The sequence below is a fragment of the Phycodurus eques genome, chromosome 16 (genome assembly GCF_024500275.1).
Source record: "Phycodurus eques isolate BA_2022a chromosome 16, UOR_Pequ_1.1, whole genome shotgun sequence".
NCBI classification, from domain to species: Eukaryota; Metazoa; Chordata; class Actinopteri; order Syngnathiformes; family Syngnathidae; genus Phycodurus; species Phycodurus eques.
The window spans coordinates 1,708,875-1,729,193 of record NC_084540.1 but is presented as its reverse complement, the minus strand read 5'-3'; the positions used below and the strand labels follow the sequence as shown (position 1 = coordinate 1,729,193).

General features: G+C 43.9%; 3 protein-coding genes across 4 annotated transcripts in view; 2 read left to right on the top strand and 1 right to left on the bottom strand.

Annotated features, from left to right (window-relative positions):
- Positions 1 to 48: 48 nt before the first annotated feature.
- Positions 49 to 8,741, top strand: cdipt (CDP-diacylglycerol--inositol 3-phosphatidyltransferase (phosphatidylinositol synthase)). The gene is made up of 6 exons (XM_061701246.1): positions 49 to 518; positions 2,319 to 2,453; positions 3,754 to 3,907; positions 3,995 to 4,076; positions 4,197 to 4,278; positions 4,960 to 8,741. Exons 1-6 carry the CDS (start codon positions 476 to 478, stop codon positions 5,103 to 5,105), a joined length of 642 nt encoding a protein of 213 aa, XP_061557230.1. The 5' UTR covers positions 49 to 475; the 3' UTR covers positions 5,106 to 8,741.
- Positions 6,975 to 10,241, bottom strand: LOC133415298 (uncharacterized). Its single transcript, XM_061701247.1, has 2 exons — positions 9,699 to 10,241; positions 6,975 to 9,587 (listed from the first exon to the last, which is right to left on the bottom strand). The coding sequence occupies exon 2, from the start codon at positions 8,148 to 8,150 to the stop codon at positions 7,536 to 7,538; it is 615 nt and encodes a 204-aa protein (XP_061557231.1). The 5' UTR covers positions 8,151 to 9,587; positions 9,699 to 10,241; the 3' UTR covers positions 6,975 to 7,535.
- A 58-nt stretch (positions 10,242 to 10,299) lies between these two features.
- LOC133415296 (myc-associated zinc finger protein) overlaps positions 10,300 to 20,319 on the top strand; it is a 16,133-nt gene continuing 6,113 nt past the window's right edge. For both annotated transcript variants that reach the window (XM_061701244.1, XM_061701245.1), the window contains exons 1-4: positions 10,300 to 10,840; positions 13,582 to 13,732; positions 15,338 to 15,717; positions 17,451 to 17,725. In XM_061701244.1, the coding sequence (XP_061557228.1) occupies positions 10,808 to 10,840; positions 13,582 to 13,732; positions 15,338 to 15,717; positions 17,451 to 17,725 (839 nt within the window). In that variant the 5' untranslated portion in view covers positions 10,300 to 10,807. The remainder of the gene's footprint in view (positions 10,841 to 13,581; positions 13,733 to 15,337; positions 15,718 to 17,450; positions 17,726 to 20,319) is intronic.

Below are 20,319 nucleotides of genomic sequence, written 5' to 3'. Positions count from 1 at the left end.
AACACCGTCAGCCGTCATGGTCATACCGGAAGTACGACCGTTCCCAAAATAAAACTACGTCTTCCCCGAAAGGAGGTATCAAGTATTTCTTCTCATCGATCGAGTCTCTTAATATTGTCCAGTGAAAACATTATTAGTCGTTGAAAAAAGTCGTGTGTCTAGTGGTTCATTTGTTGCACTATGACGTTAATAGTATTGTGAAAAACAGAAGTGGTCTACTCGTTTGAAGGCTTGAGCGTCGCTTGACAAGCTTCGATTTGAGGGAGTCTTTCGTGAGCTCATTTCTACGAATATTCAGAACATCCGTCGCTCCATTATCTGTACCGCTTCTCCTCACTCGGGTCGCGGGCGTGCCGCAACCTATCCCGGCTATTTTCGGGCTACACCCTGAACGGGTCGCCAGCCAATCGCAGGGCATATATGAACAATCCCTTAAAAAAAGACGCATACGTCTCAACAAGCTCCGAACGTAAAGATGACTCAAGAAAACATCTTCCTCTTCGTTCCTAATCTGATAGGTGAGTTTGTGGCGCGGTCACCGGCGGGTAGCTGCTAAAAGCTAACTGCTGCTAATTGCTACTGTGAATGTCAAAACAAATACGACAAATGTTCCAAAATGGACAATTGGCGATAGCTCGCGCGGCAGGATCCGGTCTTCGGCCTCGCGTACACCTACTCGCCAATAATCTCTTGAATTAAATGTAAAAGAAAAAAATCCGAATTAAAACGACTGCAGTACATCACTTCCAATGTTTAGGTGAAACTTACGTTAAATGTTCTCTTCCGCATTGATTTATTTCAAACATGTTAGTGAAAAATCAACATTTCACATGCATGAATAGGTATGTGAAGCAACATTTACTAACGCGGCGTATTTCAAATCGTTCACAAAAAGAAAACTGACTGTTTGTCTTATCTGTCTGTATGCAGACAGAATGGTGGACTGCACCTGTAGTTGATGTTTTTCATTAAAAGTAAGTTAGTAGCGCTACAACGATTAATTGATAGCTAACAGATTATCAAATGACTACGGAAGCGTATTGCATTCACTTGGATTTAAAAAAAAAAAAAAAAAAAAAAAAAACCCTGTTTTTCTGAGTAATTTTTTCGAGGGCTTTGTTTTATCTGACTTTTTTAAATGTTTTTATGACTCATTTTTTCCCCACCTGTTTTTTTTCTGTTTTTCGGTCATTTTTTTTCCATCTGTTTTTCTGACTATTTTTTTCTGTTTTTCTGACTCATTTATTTCTGAGTTATCGGGACACATCAAACTCACGCGAGAACCTGCGAACTGCAAGTGTCTCTTTGCGGACTCACTAATGGCGGAGTACTGCTCACACACCTTCAACCTGCCCACACACGTTTACCTTACCGGTTCAATTAAGGTGCCTGCGTAATGTCGACAAACTAATAACAATACCATCTATGTGACTCAAAGACAGGAGTATCTCCCAGTGTCTTAAACCCATATCAAAATAAAACTTGATCAAACTGAATAACCCGGTCATGTTGCATACTACGGATTCCGCACAGTCACTTGCAGTTTGCAGGTTCTCGCGTGAGTCCGATGTGTCCCGATAACTCAGGGGGAAAAAAATGAGTCGGAAAAACAGGTGGGGAAAAAAATGAGTCCGAAAAACAGAAAAAAATTAGTCAGAAAAACAAAGCCCTCAAAATAATTACTCAGAAAAACAGGATTGTTTTTTATTTTTATTTATTTTTTTTAAAATATCCAAGTGAATGCAATACGCTTCCGTAAATGACCAATGACTTTTGCTAACCTTGTTTAAAATTCTGCAAATCCTCTGCATTTCAGCCTTTTCACAGTAAATATTCTCCAATTTCTGTAGTACTACTTTACGGACCAAAACTGGAACTAAATCATCATCAATATATATTTGTGCATTTTCTGCTTTGTCAATTTTAACTGATATCCTCTTTTCGAATAAACGCGTGGAAATGAAAAACATTTTGTCCGATTAATTGATCAGTCGAAAAAATAATCGACAGATTAAGTCATTATTAAAGTAATTGTTACGGTACCATCAGGTGTCATTTTCTGATGGAGAATTCATTATGTTGTGTTATGTACACAGTAGGTGAACAGCAACTCTCTTATTTAAATATGCGCAAATAGGAATACATTGAGATTTCTATTTTTCCCCGATTTAATACTCTGTGTTTTTCTGTATTAGAACCTCAGAAGCATTAATTTTGTTTCCCACAACACTTGTTGTTGCCACACACACACACACACACGACATTGTTTGTATGATATTCCTGTGCCCTTATTAACATTGTGTGTTATTTGCGTGTAGGTTACGCCCGCATTGCGCTGGCGCTGGTGTCCTTTTTCCTGATGCCGCGCTGCCCGATTCCCGCCTGTTTCTGCTACATGCTCAGTGCCCTGTTGGATTCCTTTGACGGTCATGCCGCGCGGGCGCTCAACCAGTGTACGTGTTCAACGCGAGTAACTCGCGCTCATCAATTTGATCTTGTTTTCCCCGATGTGCACCGCTGACACTAACTGACATGGCTCTTTCACACTGCACTTGGCAAGGCGTCTGACGCCCTCGACTTCCCATTCGTTCCGAGGGGGCGTCGGTGCGTTTTGACGCGACGTCGAGCGTCATCGGATGGAAAAAACGTTCTGTTCGGCAGCATTGAAGCGGTGACGTCAGAAAGCTCCCCCAGAGTGATTTCTGACTGCCGGGTTAGCTGACTTGTACTGTAAACGGCAAGGGGGAAATGGAGGAAGGCATCGTAGTCACGCTGTCCCACTATCCCGAACTTTGGGGAAACAGAAAAATGATATACCAAGCCATCTCTGTGGGAGGCTTTCAAAGCTCCCTGCTTGAAGCGCTCTTCCTGGAACTAGAAAGCTCACAAACGAGTTTCCACTCCCAAATGCTGCTGTGAAATTACAAGCCCGATTCCAATGAAGTTGGAACGTTGTGTTAAACCTAAATAAAAACAGAATACAAGGATTTGCGGATCACGTTCCACCTATAAATCCTTTCTACACTTTTCAGCATGTGCTGCATTCATTTTGTCATTTTCATTTGTAAATAAATGTATTTCTTCATTTATCACATAAGATACTCGATGATAATAGTGAATCATTGTAAATGATAAAAGTACAGAATTATTATTATTAAAATAAGCACATTTATGTAGCTAGAATGAGAAAGAATTCCACCTCCAAAGCTTCAACAATCCGTGTCCTCAGTTCCCAAACGTTGATTGAATGTTGTTCAAAGAAAAGGTGATGTAACACCGTGGCAAACATGAGCCTGTGCCAGCTGTGTTGGAACGTGTTGCAGCCACAAAATTCCAAGTTCAGGATTATTTGCGAATAACAATCAAGTTTGAACATGAAAAATCTTGTCTTTGTAGTGTATTCAATGAAATACAGCTCCAACATGATTTGCAAATCATTGCAGTCTGTTTTTATTTAGGTTTAACACAACGTGCCAACTTCATTGGAATTGGGGTTGAGGTGTAAGTTCGATTTCTGTGCGTTATCCTCGTCTTTGGTTTTCTACAAATGCTCTGCGAGTCAGTGCCGTCACCCACAATGCAACGCAGCCGTCCTCGGACCTCAGCAGCAACACACAATAATAACCCTGTGTGTCATTCCAAATATATACTGACAAAAATCAGAAAGCACTTTAGAAAAACAGACACTTTGTTGCTAAATATACAACATTACAGCAACAAAGATAATGATGTCATCGTCTCGCGCGTTTCCAGCGACGCAGTTCGGCGCCATGCTGGACATGCTAACGGACCGCTGCGCCACCATGTGCCTGCTGGTCAACCTGGCGCTGCTCTACCCGTCGTACGCCTTCGTCTTCCAGCTCAGCATGTGTCTGGACGTCGCCAGCCACTGGCTGCACCTGCACAGGTGAGAGCGTCAACCACTTCCTCTTTCACAGCCCTGCCCCTTGCTGCGACGCCGCTTAAGTGAGCGCGCCTATGTGTGTGCGCGCAGCTCCACGGTCAAAGGGTCCGGCAGTCACAAGAACATTGACCTCTCGGGAAACCCGCTCCTGCGCCTCTACTACACCAACAAGGTCACCACACTTTCCATTTCTTTCCATTTCTTCCAACTTTCTGCGCTCCTGTACTGTTTTTTTTTCTCCAAATGCGAATGAAAGGGTGCTTGCTTCAGATGGTCACATGTTTTTTTGCAGGTGGTTCTGTTCTTGATGTGTCTGGGCAACGAGCTCTTCTTCTGCCTGCTCTACATCCTGCATCACATGCAACAGCCAAGCGGTATCATTTACACACTTTTACTCACACTAAACAGGACTCGTGTTTGTTATAGTCATCAGCGAATGTGCGTGTTGGAAGTGTTTTGTGGTGTGTTATATAGCGTGTGTGTTTGAAGTGACCAGTGTGTGTGTTAATGTGTTGTTGTGCGTGTTTGAAGTGACGTGTGTTGTCTTCAAGTGTATGTGTGTCTTGAGTTGTATGTGTGTGTATCTTCAGTTTGTGTGGGTGATTGTTTATAGTCACTCGTCTGTGTGTTTGAGAGACTTTAGTTTGTGTGTTTGTTTAGTCACTAGTGTGTGTGTGTGTGTGTGTGTGTGTGTGTGTGTGTGTCTTGAGCTTGTTTGTGTTTGTTTACAGTCACTCGTGGCTATGTCTTGAGTTTGTGTGTGTTTGTTTATAGTCCCTAGTGTGTGTGAGCGTGTGTCTTGAGTTTGCGTGTTTGTTTATAATCACTAGTGTGTGTGCATGTGCGGGTCTTGAGTTGGTGTGTGTTAGATTATAGTCACTAGTGTTTGAGTGTTTTGCAACATCTGTGTGTGTGTGTGCGTGTGTTTGAACTGACCAGTGTGTGTGTGTTGTCGCCTGTGTGTGTGTGTTAATGTTTTGCAACGTGTGTGTAGAAACCTGTGTTATTGTATAGTGTGCGTGTGGTAAACGGTGTGCGTTGCATTTGCGTTTCAGGGCTCATATACTGCGCCCTGGTGGTGAGCGGCGTGGTGTGCGTTCTGAAGTCGTCCATCAGTCTCGTCCACTTGGTGACGGCCTCTCAGAACATGGCCGCCATAGACGCCGCCCAGCGTGCCGACGCCGCCAGGAAGTCGCAGTGAGAGCACCGCGTCGTCTCTTGATTTTCTTCCACGACCTTATTTGACCACATTCGTGTAACTGTCATACGATTGTTTCCACGCAATCGACATTTATTTTCAGCATTTTGTTACCAGCTTTTATGTTACCGTGGGGACCTGGAGGCAACTCACGTTTATACAGGACCTCAAACATGACACAAGAAAAAAAATATATACTGCGGTCAAAAATACTCATTTGTGGGTTCGGTTACATTCCCTTGAACAGCTTGGACGTCTGGGTAAGCAAATGGAGCGCACCTTGCCTACATACTGCACTACAAGCTGTCCTAAGAAGGCACCTGCTCCATTTTCTTACCCAACTCTCCAGGAATTAATTTCCTGTTCATTTTTATTTTGTGCACATATTAGATCTACTTCATTTGATTCGCACCATATACAGTGGTGCCTTGAGATACCAATGACCGGACTAACATCGTTTGGCCGATTTCTTTGCTTTGACTTGTGAGTGCTAATTTCTGGCTGTAAACTCAACTAACATCACACCAATAAGAAGTTTGGCAGGTAGTGTTGATGGCCGTTCCCAGCTGCAGTTTACCGACAAACTAAGCATAAAACAAAGACGATTACATGGTGTGTATTTGAAACAACCACATAGCTTTGCTTTAAGCACATTTAGCTTAATGCTAAGACATACCGGGAAACGCCATAGATAGGCTAACAAAACTAGCTAGCCTTATAACCCTTTAAGCAACAGATATTTGAACTAGCGGTGCCACAATTAATGGATTAATCGACAGCTAATCGATTATCCAATTAATCAACTATTTTCATAACTGATTTATCGTTTGGAGCCAGTTTCAGTTTAAAAATGTCCAAATCCTCTCAGCAGTAAATATTTTCCGATTTCTGTAGTCCTCCACGAAAGCAGACTGATTTTTGTTTGTTTCAAACTACGACATCTGTAAACATCTGCTTTTATTTTGGAAAACAACGGTCAACATTTTTGACGATTTTCTGACAGATGTTACGGACCAAACCAATAACTGAATAATTGTCTACGTTCACACTGCAGGGCATGATGCCCAATTCAGATATTTTTTTTTTTTTTTTATTTATTATTTTTTTTTTAAAATATGTAGTCGTTCCCATTACAAAAACAAATGCAACTTGTACTGTGGACAGAATATGTCCGTGACATCCCATGCATGTGCGCAACCGCGCGGCGGCTTGTAAATGCGGCCCCTCACGGAGGTCTCGTCATGACGCATTTGTGGCAATTACAAGGATTTTCTTCTATTTATCAGTTGTAAAGCATCTTTTCGCCAACTGACTGCTTTCTGCTTCTTTCTCTGCCGTTTGCATTTTTCCTTTCTGTTTTGTCAAACAATTGTGGCGTTTGTCACCTTTTGATGACCTTCACCTGAAACCCAAATGTCTGCAGGATACAACAAAAACAGAGAAATTGACCTTGGCGTTCCAATACTTTTGGAGGGGACCGTACATTGAATTGAAGCGGTAGTGAAGTGTTTTGAGTTACGAGCTTGGTCAGGGAATTAATTAAACTCAAATCTCAAGGCACCACTGTCTTTACTGTAGCAACAGTGTCTTTATTTTATTTATTTTTCCGGGCTGCATACGTTTTGGGTGTTTTCACCGTGCTCATTTTTTTTAGCATCAAACTCAACACTTAACTCAAAGCGAACACAAGCGCTCTGTGATCTCTTTCTCGTGTCTGAGCAGGTGAAAAAAAAAACTTTTTGTTGCTCAAGAGGATTATTATGTATACAAATTATGTGTTGTGGAGATTTATTTTTCAGCATTTTTATTTATTTACACTCATGCTGCTGTTTTTTGCTGCCCCCCCCCCAAAAGAAAAGTTCAGTATCATGCTTTAATCAGAATCATCTTTATTTTGCCAAATATGTCCCAAAAAACACACAAGGAATTTTTCCCCGGTAGTTGGAGCCAATTGACAGAGAACGCTTTGGAGACATAAAGACACACAAAAAAAAATCACAGTCACTGAGCAATAAAAGGTTACCAGCAATGTGGTAATCCCGCTACAATCCCCCCTTGACCCCCTTGTGGAAAAAAGAATGTTAATTTGTGACCACAAAATACTCAATTGTGGCCACATTTCTTTTATGAGACAATTGTGCAAAAATAGTCCTCTAGCACTTAGAGCAGTTTGAATGACAAATACAACAATATTCCGGCGCAATGACCATTGTGCAAAGGGCGCCGAGACTTCAAGGAGCGTATGCGGTTTCAAGTGACGAGTAGCGCGATCATCTGGGACAATGTCGATTGTGCAAATGTTGCAGATACTCCTCAATCAGTGTGCAAGTGGTGCAGATGCTACTCTGGCACGAGTGGTTAGTATTGGTCAACAACAGATATGTAAATTGTGCAGCGTGGCGAGACTACTACACCGAGTGCACAAGTAGTATCTCATTGGCCCCACAGAGATGTGACGACAAACTCAAGACAAAGAATTGGCAGCATGTTGCAATCGAATTGGAGGTGAGCTGTGAAGACGTTGATGGCAAGAGGGAAGTAGCTGATGGAATGTCTGCCAGTTGTAGTTTGCATTGTTCGATAGCGCCTAGCTGAGGGAAGGAGCCGAAAGAGCCGGTGACCGGGATGCGGAGGGTCCGAGAGGAGTTTGTCGCCAAACCAGACTGTGATGGAAGAACACGGGCCCGATTCGATGAGCGCTGCGTAGAACCGCCTCAGCAGCTCCCGTGGCAGGCCGTGCTTCCTCAGGCGCCGCAGGAAGTACATCCTCCGCTGGGCCTTTTTGAGGACGGAGTTGACGTCGATCGCCCGCTTCGGCTCCCGAGAGACCGTAATTCCCAGGGACTCGAAGGTCCCGACGGTTGACACGAGGCAGCTGGACAGCAACTGTGGCGAAGGACGCCTCCTGAAGTCCTCGATCAGCTCCGCAGTCTCGAGCGTGTTCAGCTCCGGGCCGCGTCGGCCGCACCGCAGCTCCGGCCGCTCCGCTTCCTGTCGATACGCAGACTCGTCGATCGTCTTTGGTGAGGCCGATGACTGTGGTGTCATCTCTCGAACTTCAGGAGTTTGACAGCCGGGTGCGTTGAGATGTTCTCGTTGAGGTGTTCTCTTTAAAGTCTGATAAGTTTGACTTTCGCATTCGGCAAAACAAAGCAATTTGTTCCGGTTCAAGTCACTGGCGTGTCTTCCTTTTGTGTCTTATAAATCAGTTACTAGCTACATAACATGTTGCTCTTCTATAATACTGTTTAAAATATATATATATATATATATTTTTTTTAAAAGATTGAATTTTTCAAAGAAAGACTCCTACCTTCATAGGGCTCCCTATAGTGACCTGAACCGAAAGAAATCGCTTTGTTTTGTTTAGCGAAATGTGGAAACCAAATTTATCATGTCAACACGTGACGTTTATCACGTTATTACATGATACTGAACTTTTATTTTCTGCAATACGCTTCCATAGCTGTGTTTCACGTGTGATGCTGACGAAATGAAGTGCTGCATGTATTGCTAGACAAAATGCGTGTTTAGTGCTTGAAATGTTTTTGAAAGCGCTCAACTTGTATTTCTGCTCTCTTTTTTGCTGGGTGGTTTCAATGTACTGCAAAAATAAAAACAAAGACGCTTTCAAATTTAGCTATGTGGATAATGTTTTGGTCACATGACGTGGTGGTGTTTTAAATATAAGCCTGCAAAAACAACTGACCGTTAATCTAAAAATAAAAAAATAATCTTTCGTGTCCGGTTAAAAAAATAAAAAAAAGTTATCTGAAAGGAAGCAGCCATGTATCGAAATCCGTTTGAGCATTTTTCTGCTATCCTTCAGATGCAGCTTGAGGCCAATGTACTTCGTATGCTCTTTTTCCTCAATAAGACAATTGAGTGCACGAGCAGAATGACCGTTTTCCAAGTCGTGTTTTTTTCCACGACTTGTGCCACTTTTGGCCTCCTAATAAAACCTTAAGCGTTGATATCAAAGCTGTTTGAGCATTTGTTCAATGTCAAGGATATACACAGCTTGAAGTCCGTGTACTAGTACATTGATTCTTCAAGTGTGCTACAAGTACCACTGGTGTGGTATGCAGGTTCTCTTCCATTTTTAAGTTCAATATAATTGTATTTAATCTTTAAGAACTGTTTTTGAACATATGTAAACATTTGATGAATTAGTCATTATTTTTATTTCATATATTGACTTTGAGGGTGATGACAATGAAAAAAGAAAATATATTCGGAAAAACACTTTTTGGGACAAACACTTGGGCCTACTAGGCTACCGTATTGAATTGTTGATCATAATGATGGTACTTGAAGCGTTTCTTTTTGTTTTTAGGTGGTACTCGGTCGAAAGTGTTTGAGAACCTCTGTACCAGTATGCTCTTTGTCTCCATTCCTCCAGTACTAGTAGCACCCAGTTGTCAACTAGTGCAGTTTTTCCTCACTAGTAACATGCAGTTGTCCTACTGGTATGCCAAAGTTGTCCTACGGCGTACAAAGAGTGTATTAGTACATGTGGAAAAAACGTTCCTATGTGACACAGTTGTCTAACTTAGTTGTGACTAACTAATGCGGTGTACCGACCGGTACATGTACCTGGATGTCCTCGATATGGAATAAGCGCTCCAACTGCTACTAATTGGCATCCTTTGCTCGTCGCAGAAGCAAGTGTTTCTTATTTCGGCTCGCGTTGCCTGCATTAGGTCGTGTTTGCTGGGGGCCGAAGTCTTGTACTGCTTGCCAAATTTGGACCCGCCGGAGCACAAGCTGAAATGCGGCTCGACGCGCAGCCGAACGGGAAATTTCTGTTCTTGCGGACGGACTCCGCTGTGACCGCAGCTTCGATAGTACAGCTGTTGTTGACTTGCGCGTCTCGACGGAACCATTTGATCCGTTTTCCCATTTGACTGTTTTCTCGTTTTCAGCGGCGGTTCGGCGCGGTCGCCCAAGAACCTCCCGGTGCCGTTCGTCTGTTTGTTGTCGAGTGTCGGCGGACGCAAAACTGCGGCGGAGGGGTCGTCGGCTCGGCGCTCCCGAATGTGGCTTTTATTCGTCGGACGAGGAGACGATAACCGTGACCGAATACTTTCCCTTTAAAGCAGAAAGGACGCAGCGGGACAAGACGAGATTAAAAAAAAAGGGGGGGAAAGGAAGAAGGACAGCGAGCGAGGGAGGGAGGGAGGGCGAGAGGGACGGAAAAAAAAGAGAAAGATGTTATCCTGGCCATTCAAACACCGAGGCGGAGCCAGGGACGGCGGCCGACCGGGAGCTTCCTAGTCTGGGGAGGAGCCCTACGCGAGGCCGAGGCTTGGAATCCTTGCGAAGGCCTCCGGCGGAGCCGTCGCTGATAAATGTCTGCTGGCGATCATTAGCACGTTTACATCATACATGATCACATCCATCCTCCTCTCCATTACTTTATTGGTACTTTGCATGCGGCATTTTATGACAGCAGACATAAACAAATGCCAGAAAAGGTACAATTGGAACAGCCTGCGTTTTGGCGCATCTAAATTCATCATGTTTGCGGCAAAATAGTCAAGAAGTGCGATTTGGGCAAACCTCGTCCAGCGGTTACCGAATATTATTACAATTGATCATTTCTTGAGTCATTTAGCTGCGACTGAGCGAGCTGTTTATCGGTTCCTTTCCCGGCTGAGGAAGCCTCCGGGCGGCCTGCCGGCTGCTTGCTGGCCGCTTGCAGCATGGACACTTCGTGGAGCAATTTCCTCTTTCAGGTGAGAGCAAAGTTCTTTGTTTCACTTTCGGTCTTTTTTTTGGGGGGGGGGGGGGGCGGGTGTGTGTGTGGAAGGGAGGAGGGGTGGGGGGGTCACACAGGGGTCAGGGTCTTCCCCCAAGCCGCCGCCTGCATCCAGGTGCCTCCTGTGTGTGTATGTGTGTGTGTGTGTTGGGGGGGACACAGAACAGTATTTGGAGCACGTCTATTTATTTTATGTAAATTGTGGTGCAGGCATAACTTCATTGTCACATGAACCTCAATGTATAAATGAAGTTGTGGCAGTACGTTATAATTCTTATTCCGTCAGCACACCGGGACGCCATCCCATGTAAACCTTGTGCCTTCACAAAGATAATATTGCTCAATATATGATTTATTACTCGAGCAATATGTTCATTCAACAGTGAGGTTGGGATCAGCCCCTCATCCACTGCAAAAGTATGTCAAATATAAAGTATAAAATATTTAAAACAAAAGATAAATATTCACGCAAGACGATCAGAATAAAATTGTGGTATAAGGAGTAGTATTGCGCAGTATAACATTGTATCAAGATGACTCCTTCAATGTCACCCCAAAACAATGTTTATATAGACTAAAGACTGTATGACAAAACAGGTACAGTCCATTGATTTTAGTACTCATATGTAGATTTATTAAACACTTGGGAAAATACTTTCCGGAGGGCAAATGCCCGTTTAACTTCTACCTTAAAAATCATTTACATTGTTTCTTGATTGTTTGTTCCGTAATATTTTAGTTTTGACAGGTGGTGAATTTTGTTTTTGTTTGCTAATAATCATCAAAACTATATGTATACAGACCCTTTCCAAAGAATTGGCATATCATGGAAATGTTTATTTCCATAATTCAATTCAAAAACGTAACATTTCATCGATTATCGATTCAAGGCCCACAATTTCAACAATTTCAAGTATTTATTTGTTGATTTTTACATAATTTGGGCTTCCAGCTCATAAAACCTACAAAATCAGGGATTCAAAAAATTGGAAGACTGTGAATAAATCAGCCCAAATTTTGCAGGCCATAAATGTTTTAAACAGAATGTCACAGACTAATCACCTCCTAAACTCAAAGCACCTGAGCCAACGTTGGAAGCGTCTGGAATTTTGGACAGTGGTCCGAGGTCCTCTATTCCGATGAAAGTAAAGTGCGCCATTCGTTTGGGAATCAAGGTCCAAGGGTTTGGAGGAAGAACAGCACCCGACCTGCTTGAGGTCCAGTGTGAAATATCCACAGTCAGTCATGATTTGGGGTACAATGTCGAGTGCAGGTGTTGGTCAACGCTGCATTCTTAATCCAAGGTCACCGCAACAGTCTACCAGAATGTTTTCGAGGACTTCATGATTCCTTCTGCTGAGCATCTGTACGGAGATGCAGATTTCATCTTCCAGCAGGACCTGGCCCCTGCCCAGACCGCGAGAAGCACCAAAACCTTATTTGATGCCCGTGCCATCACAGTGCTCGACTGGCCAGCCAACTCGCTGGTATCGAAACCCCATTGAGAATCGATGGGGTATTATCAAGAGGAAAATGTGGGGCACCGGACCCAAAAACAAAGAAGAACTGACAGCAAGCATCTGGGCGCCCATAACTCCCAGGCAGTGCCACAGGCTGATTGCCTCAATGTCACGGTGGATCGAGGCAGTGATTCAAGCAACGGGATTCCCAACCAAGTATTGAAGATGAACAAATTGTTTTGAAAGTACCATATTTTGATTGATTTAATGTGACCCTAATTTCTTTCCTTTTTTTTTCCTACAAAAACTGAGAAGTAAATGGGGATTTCTTCACAGTATTCAAATGTTTTGAATTCCTGATTTTGTGGGTTTTATGAGCTGGAAGTCCAAATTATGTACAAATAAACAAATACTTAAAGTTATTGTTTAAATTGTGGGCCCTGAATCTCTAATCTATGAAAGTTGTAACTTTTTGAGTGGATATTCAACATTTTCTTTATATTAAAAATGAACTCTGAGTGTGTACGTAGTGCATCTCCATGGTATGAGTTTCACTTATTGAACTATCCAACTAAATGAAGCTTTCGATACTGTTCTAACTTATCGAGATGTGGCGGTGATGCGAATATTCTTGTGGGTGTCATGATCCTGAGGGTTGTTTCTCATATTCTGTCCAACTTTAGACATGCGAGAGGGACAAAATGTTCGAAGCGGTCACATAAACATACAAGATAAACTGATGTGGATGGCCAATGACCTTTAGTTTGATGGGATAAGTGGTAAAGAAAGATAATTAATGATTGATAATTCACAATTTCAATTAATAATGTGAAATTGAACTACAATATTATATTTGTCTATAAACAGATGTTTCCTATACTGTACATATTTGGTGTATTATAATGCACCATTGTATCAATATATATCACTGTCAATAATATTACATTTCCCACTTGATACTCATTGTACAAATATGACTGGAGCATAATTTAACTATCACTTACCATAAACCAACATGCAACGTCTCAATCATTTTTTTTTCTTGTGTAGCGAGGATTTAAACAATTTCAATCCACCCACAATGCTGCTCTTTTTGTTCGTACTGTGTTGTTTGTAATGTAGTATTAATACGAGTGGATTTGTACGTTTTACAGTTTTAATTTTCCTCATAGGATGAATAAAGTGTCTGTCTGTCTATCCATCCATCCATCCATCCATCCATCCACTGTATTTAACCATGTCCATTTGGCGACTCCAGACGCCGGCGACTCCAGGCCAACAGGAGGCGCCTCTGCAGGCGGAGCTCCTGCCCGATCTGAGCGGCTCGGCCGAAAGTCCCTTGGGCGAGCACCTGGTGACGCCGCCGTCCACCGTGGACACCGCCGCCCTCAGCGAGGAGCCGCTTCCTGGTGAGGGCCTCAGAGGGGGCAAAAGAGTGGCCCCCTAAAAATGTGCAGTGCTAGTTTGACTTACGAGTAGGGTTGGGATTTGAATTTTGTTTGAATTTGAGCGATTCCGGTTCCAAATCGGGTTTTTCATTCGATTCCGGTTCCAAATGATTCTGGCTCAAAAAGGTTTGCATGGTTTAAATAAAGGGTGTCCAAATTATGAAGATCCATTTTCTTAGCAGCCCGTGGCATAGACTAAAATGAAACATTTGACTCGAGGTTCTTTATCACCGGTATCGATATCAAACCTAGGAACTAAAAGGCAATGTGTGTGGAACTAGCCTAATTGACTCAATATTCATTAAGTCATGTTTCAGCTAAAAGTTACATATTTGAATCAATATTTATCTATTTTTTTGTTATCTGCGCTTACGTTGGTTTGAAGACTAAAATAAACGCGAAAAAGCATCAGTGCAAAAGTGCAAGCAACCATTGCAGTGGTGTAAAGCAAGCCGCCACTGGACTCTAGAGGAGTGGCGATGTGTTCTCTGGAGTGGCGAATCACGCTTCTCCATCTGGCAATCTGATGCACAAGTCCGGGATTGGCGGTTGCCAGGAGACCGGTACTTGCCTGACTGCATTGTGCCACGTGTAAAGTTTGGTGGAGGGGGAATTCTGTTTTTCAGGAGCTGGGCTTGACCCCTTAGTTCCAGCGAACGGAACTCTGAATGCTTCAGCATACGAAGAGATTTTGGACAATTCCAAATTTGGAGCCGGCCCCTTCCTCTTCCAACGTGACTGTGCACCAGTGCATAAAGCGAGGTCCATAAAGACATGGATGACAGGATGAACTTGACTGACCTGCAGAGTCCTGACCTTAACCCAATAGAACACCTTTGGGATGACTTAGAGCGGAGACTGAGAGCCAGGCCTTCTCATCCAACATCAGTGTGTGATCTCACAAATGCGCTTCTGCAAGAATGGTCAAAAATGACCATGAACTTACTCATAAACCTTGTGGACAGCCTTCCCAGAAGAATTGAAGCTGTTATAGCTGCAGTGGGTGGACTGACGTCATATTCAACCCTGTGGATTAGGAATGGGATGTCACTTAAATTCCTAAGTGAGTCAAGGCAGGTGAGCAAATACCTTTGGCAATACAGTGCATAGCGCAAAACACCATAGACACAGAACAGCACAGATGTCACAACGATTCTGCTACTTTAACACACGCAGAGTAGCAACGCATACAACAATACTCACGGTATAGATTCTCCTCATTGGAAACCATACCTGAAGCTTAGTCGGAGACCTTCTCTGCCTCTTCTTCTTGCGCTTAACTGCAGTAGATCACTTCCAATAGAGCTCAATGCTGCCTGGTAACTTGTGGCCAATCATGGTACTACACTGAAGGTGCGCAACTCTAAATTTGGACTTGCCCGTACATACTGTAAAAACGACTAAAAAGACAATAGCTTCAAAATCTGCAATATAGAAAAGAGCACGAATGATGAACCGTGGTGTCGGGGGAACATTGTACATTTTTGGGGAACCCTGTATGTATGCATGTGATAAATACTGTATCACCTTTGCTGTATTAAATGTTCACCCCCACCCCGCGACTAGTGAAAGCGTTGCCGCCCAAAGGGCCGCGCCCCGCCCACATCTGCGCGACATGCAACAAGGAGTTCAAGAATAGCTACAACCTGCGGCGCCACCAGTCGGTGCACACGGGCATCAAGATGAAGGACCGTGCTGCCCGTGAGAAGGAGGAGGGTGGCGGCAAGGCACTCCCCAAACAGAGCATCCCCCTCTCCCTCCTTCAGCTCGCCCTGCCGCCACAGCAGCAGCCGCCGGAGACCGCGTCCCCTGACGCCCTCGACGCCCTTCCCCAGCCTGGCCAGCAGGTGTCAGTGTCCATCGCCCCGGTGACCATCACCATGGCGATGCCGGCCACGCAGCCCGTCCAGTCGTCGACGATGGTGGTGGTGAGCGCCGTGGAGCAGGTGGGTGCCTTAGACCGATCAGGTGTTGATGCCAGCTTAGCACGTTTGTTGCTACTTTTAGCAACCTTTTCGACTACCTTCGCAAGTAGAAAAAAGCAGGCTAGTAAATTTAGCGACTTTCAAAATTTCAGTGGGAACTTTGATCAATTTTTGCCTCAATGCAAACATTTTCCCTCTAAATGACTTGTTTTTAAAAATAATGCAAAGACAATTTTTCCTGTTCTATTGGAAGATCATTTTCTCAATGTTTCTTGTTTTTTTTTTTTTTTTTTTTTTTTTTAAAGCCCATCTTTTTCAGTGCCGCCACTGGTATTTATTTCATACTTTGTACAAAAGCCTTTGTTTGCAATGACAGCTTCAAGACACCTCCCTGTATGGAGAAACTAGTCGCATGCACTGCTCTGGTGTGATTTTGGCCCATTCCTCCACACAAGCAGTCTTCAAATCTTGAAGGTTCCGTGGGCTTCTTTTATGGACCTTGAGTTTCAGTTCTTTCCATAGATTTTCGATTGGATCAGATGATTGGCTGGGCCATTCTAGCAGCTCAATCTTTTTTTCGTTGAAACCAATTGAGAGTTTCCTTGGCAGTATGTTTTGGATCATTATCCTACTGAAATGTCCACCCTCGTTTCATTTTCATCCTCCTCGTAGATGGCAGCAGATTTTTGTCAAGAATGTCTCGGTACATTTGCCCATTCATCCTTCCTTCAGTTATGTGAAGTTTACCAGTACCATTTGTTGGAAAGCAGCCTCACCCCATCATGTTCCCACCTCCGAACGTCACTGTTGGTATGGTGTTTTTAGGGTGATGTGCAGTGCCATTTCTCCTCCAAACGTGGTGTGCATTATGGCATCCGAACAGTTCAATTTTGCTCTCATCCGACAAGACTATGTTCTCCCAGTATTTAACTGTCTTGTCCAAATGTTGTTCAGCAAACTTTAAACGAGCTTTGACAAGCTTCTTTCCCCCAGCAATGCGGTCTTACGTGATGAGCGTGCATACAGGCCATGGCGGCGAAGTACATTACTCACCGTTTTCCTTGTGAAAACAGTACCTGCCAATTCCGGGTCTTTTTGAAGCTCTCCACAGGTGGTCTTTGGCTCTTGGACAACTCTTCTAATTATTCTTCGCACTCCTCTGTCAGAAATCTTGTGACGAGCACCTGATCGAGGAACATCTCATGATGGATAAGAGTAAAGCGCTGTCTCAAGACCATTGCAAACTCATTGTTGCAAAACATAACGATGGCATTGGTTACAGGCGCATATCTATGCTCCTAAATGTTCCAGTGAGCACGGTTGGGGCCATAATAGGTAAGTGGAAAGCCAATCATACCACCATAAATTTGCCTTGATCAGGTGCTCCTTGCAAGATTTCTGACAGAGGAGTGCAGCCTCTCGCCCAAAAGTCGCCTGCGACCCTAGTGAGGATGAGCGGTACAGAAAATGGATGGATGGATTAAACAAACCTATTATGTGTTGTCTTTAGATAACATTTACAAATAGAAACCGGATGGAAAAAAACAATGAATAGATGAATCGTTGAGGCACATTCTTCAAGGTGTCCAAATCCTCTGATTTCAGCCTCTCAGCAGCAAATATTTTCAGATTTCTTTCGTCCGCCATGAAAGCCGACTGATGATCTTTGACATTTGCAAACATCTGCTTTTACTTTCGAGCAACGCCCCCTGAAAATGAAAATGACCAGGCAGCCTTCTGCTCCCGCCCCGCAGAATCCCAGCCCTGCCGCTGCCGCCCCTCCCAACCCCGGCGGCGCCAACCAGCAGGTGCGCAAAAACCACGCGTGCGAGGCATGCGGGAAGGCCTTCCGCGACGTCTACCATCTGAACCGCCACCGGCTGTCGCACTCGGACGAGAAGCCCTACTCGTGTCCCGTCTGTCAGCAGCGCTTCAAGAGGAAAGACCGCATGAGCTACCACGTGCGCTCGCACCAGGGTGGTGTCGAGAAGCCCTACGTGTGCCCGCATTGCGCCAAGGCTTTCTCACGGTACGTCCCCACACCATCTGGCCTTGGGTCTTTTCCATGTGGTACTACTCTCTTCAGGCTTCTGATTGTGCTAAAATGGGCCGAAGGAGTCCTCCTAACTTGACTACTTATGCTACTACCACCACTAATACAGTAATAATTACAGTGAACACATTGTTGCCTTGAGATACAAGTTGAATTGGTTTGTGTCTCAAATCATGTTTCCCCATTGAAATGATTGGAAATGCCATTAATTTGTTCCAGCCTTCCCCAAAACATACAGCAACAAAGTATTTAAACAGAACGCGAAGAATGAAACACTGCGTATCATTATGTACTCATTGTGACTGTGTCACTGTGCACGACTTGGCCACCGTGGGGCAATATCATACAGTCATGCAGACACAAATGAAGATTTCGCAACTAACTGTAAGTGACTCCGATCCCACTGGCCCGGAGACCTGATGGCGACTCGAGTCTCCGCTTGTTGTGCAGACATCTTCGTGACGTCTCCTGGAGCGACGACGAGCCAGGTTGCCGGGGAGTCGCGGTGAAATCAAACACGTTGAATTTCATTGGAGACCTTTTGGAGACTGCTCCATATGCTCACTGTAGAGAAAGAGCTTCACGTGGCTCGTCACAAAACTGCAATCAAAAGTCATCGAAATGTATCTCTACCTATCCCCGCTTCAACCTCATTAGCGGACTGTCCCCGTGTCTGTGCTCCGTCGGCTGAGCGTGGCAGCACGCACACGGCATGCACACACAACATAGATTATTTTCATGATATATTGGTTGAAATAATATTTACACTGTAATAGGCCAACATCAGTGACCTCCGGGTGTATTGGTTGTCACGTTGTCTGGAGATGTCTCCCATACATCTTCCTGCTGATAGCGCAAGCGATGTTTCGGTCTCCCGGGTTCCCGGAGTCGCTGCTACTGATCAGTCCAGCCGCCTCTGCGACGTCTGCGTTGGCCTGGAGGTGCAAAACAATATAACAAATAGTCAAACAATTGTACATTTCAGAAAACTAATGAACAAAAGCCGAAACGCTTACAAAAGGTGAAACAAATTACAATTGAGACAATCCGGAAAGGGAACGTCCAACATTATTGGCAATTCAGCGCATTTTCCTGGAAGGACACGCCCTGCTCCAATATTACTGGCTCCCGGACACGCGCCGCTGCACTATGATTGGCTGCTGTATCCCAGTAGGACACTGCCCTACTGCTTCCAGAAGGTAAAAGTATGTGACTTATTAAGTGTGGAGGCGTTACTATTCATGGCATTAACCCTAAAGCCTGCCGAACACTGCGCAACGTGGTCGAACGAGACCGGACCCGACCGTCGCATAAAAATAAGAGCATCCCCGCACTTTGAGCTATTGATCACGTGGACGCCCTGAACAGCGAGCCTGTATAGGCGTTTGATGCTCTATATACAATATATTGTACATAATCACATTTCTTAAACCATAAAAAGATAGATTAAGAGTTCCGGAAGAGGCAGGTTTCTAAAGAGAGAGGATGCTGGTGAGAATTCAAGGGAAAGTGTGGATATTTGCAAGGAAGCTGTCGGTTCCATCCATTTGAACATACCTTCTGCTCACAAACTTCGCTTTTCATGCACAGGCGCATTATACATTAGGAATATAGGTTAGTATTGAGGTAAAACAGCATTTGATGCTTTACGTACTATTTATATGACTTGAGCCGAGGCAACGCGGCGGTACGGCTCGCAAACCCGTAAATGTATTTTCACAGTGAGGGAAATCTTCTGTGCGTTTTGATTTCATGCAACAGATATTATAATTTTGAATCGCGTCAAAACCAGCGGCCACCCGATCGGCCGCTCAAGGAAACAGTTGCCAAACCACACACACTGCGCCACAGTGCCGTCGGGTTTGGCGGCGGTGCTCGCTGTGCGCCAGCCCTAACCACCATAATCTTCACCATAACTCATCCTAAACTGCCTTAAACCCAACCCTAAGCATAATTAACCTCTTGGTTTTTTTTTAATTATATTTGGGATGGACATCTCGTTACATCTGCGTAGCCTACCCTTCCCAGTCACGTTGAAGCGGGGCGGGTCTTGTCGAAAAAAGGGCGTGGGATTTCTGTGAAATGGGACGTTCCCTTTCCAGGTTGTCTCAATTGTAATTTGTTTCGTCTTCTGTAAAAGTGTTTCTGCTTTTGTTCATGTGTTTTCTTAAATATAAGTGTTTCACAATTTGTCGTATTGTTTTGCACTTCCAGGTCACCGTAGACGTCTCTGCCAGTGAGATAGACCCTTTAGTGAACTGCAGTAATACAAATTATTTTTCACTGAGGATATAAAAATATATGCCTGTTTTTTTTTTTTTTTTTTTGATGCACTGTTTGTGTTCAAATATACATTGCTTAAAGAACTATAAAACCACAAAGCCGATGCTATTTCGTTAGCCCATCTACGGGTTTGGCATTGTGTGTTAGCATTAAGTTAGTGGATGTTCCGAAGACAAATTGATGTGGTTGTTTTGTAATTCTCTATGAGTTGAGTTCATGTTCAGTTGAGTTGCGTACACTGCCACCATACAATGCTCGTATCTCAAATTGACCTCGAACGGAAACGG

Excerpts from the sequence above, each read along its gene's own strand:
- cdipt (XM_061701246.1), top strand. The coding sequence starts at position 476 with ATGACTCAAGAAAACATCTTCCTCTTCGTTCCTAATCTGATAG. Across the intron at positions 519-2,318 it reads CTTCGTTCCTAATCTGATAG|GTTACGCCCGCATTGCGCTG; the intron begins GTGAGTTTGTGG and ends ATTTGCGTGTAG. Across the intron at positions 4,077-4,196 it reads GCCTCTACTACACCAACAAG|GTGGTTCTGTTCTTGATGTG; the intron begins GTCACCACACTT and ends GTTTTTTTGCAG.
- LOC133415298 (XM_061701247.1), bottom strand. The coding sequence starts at position 8,150 with ATGACACCACAGTCATCGGCCTCACCAAAGACGATCGACGAGTCTGCG.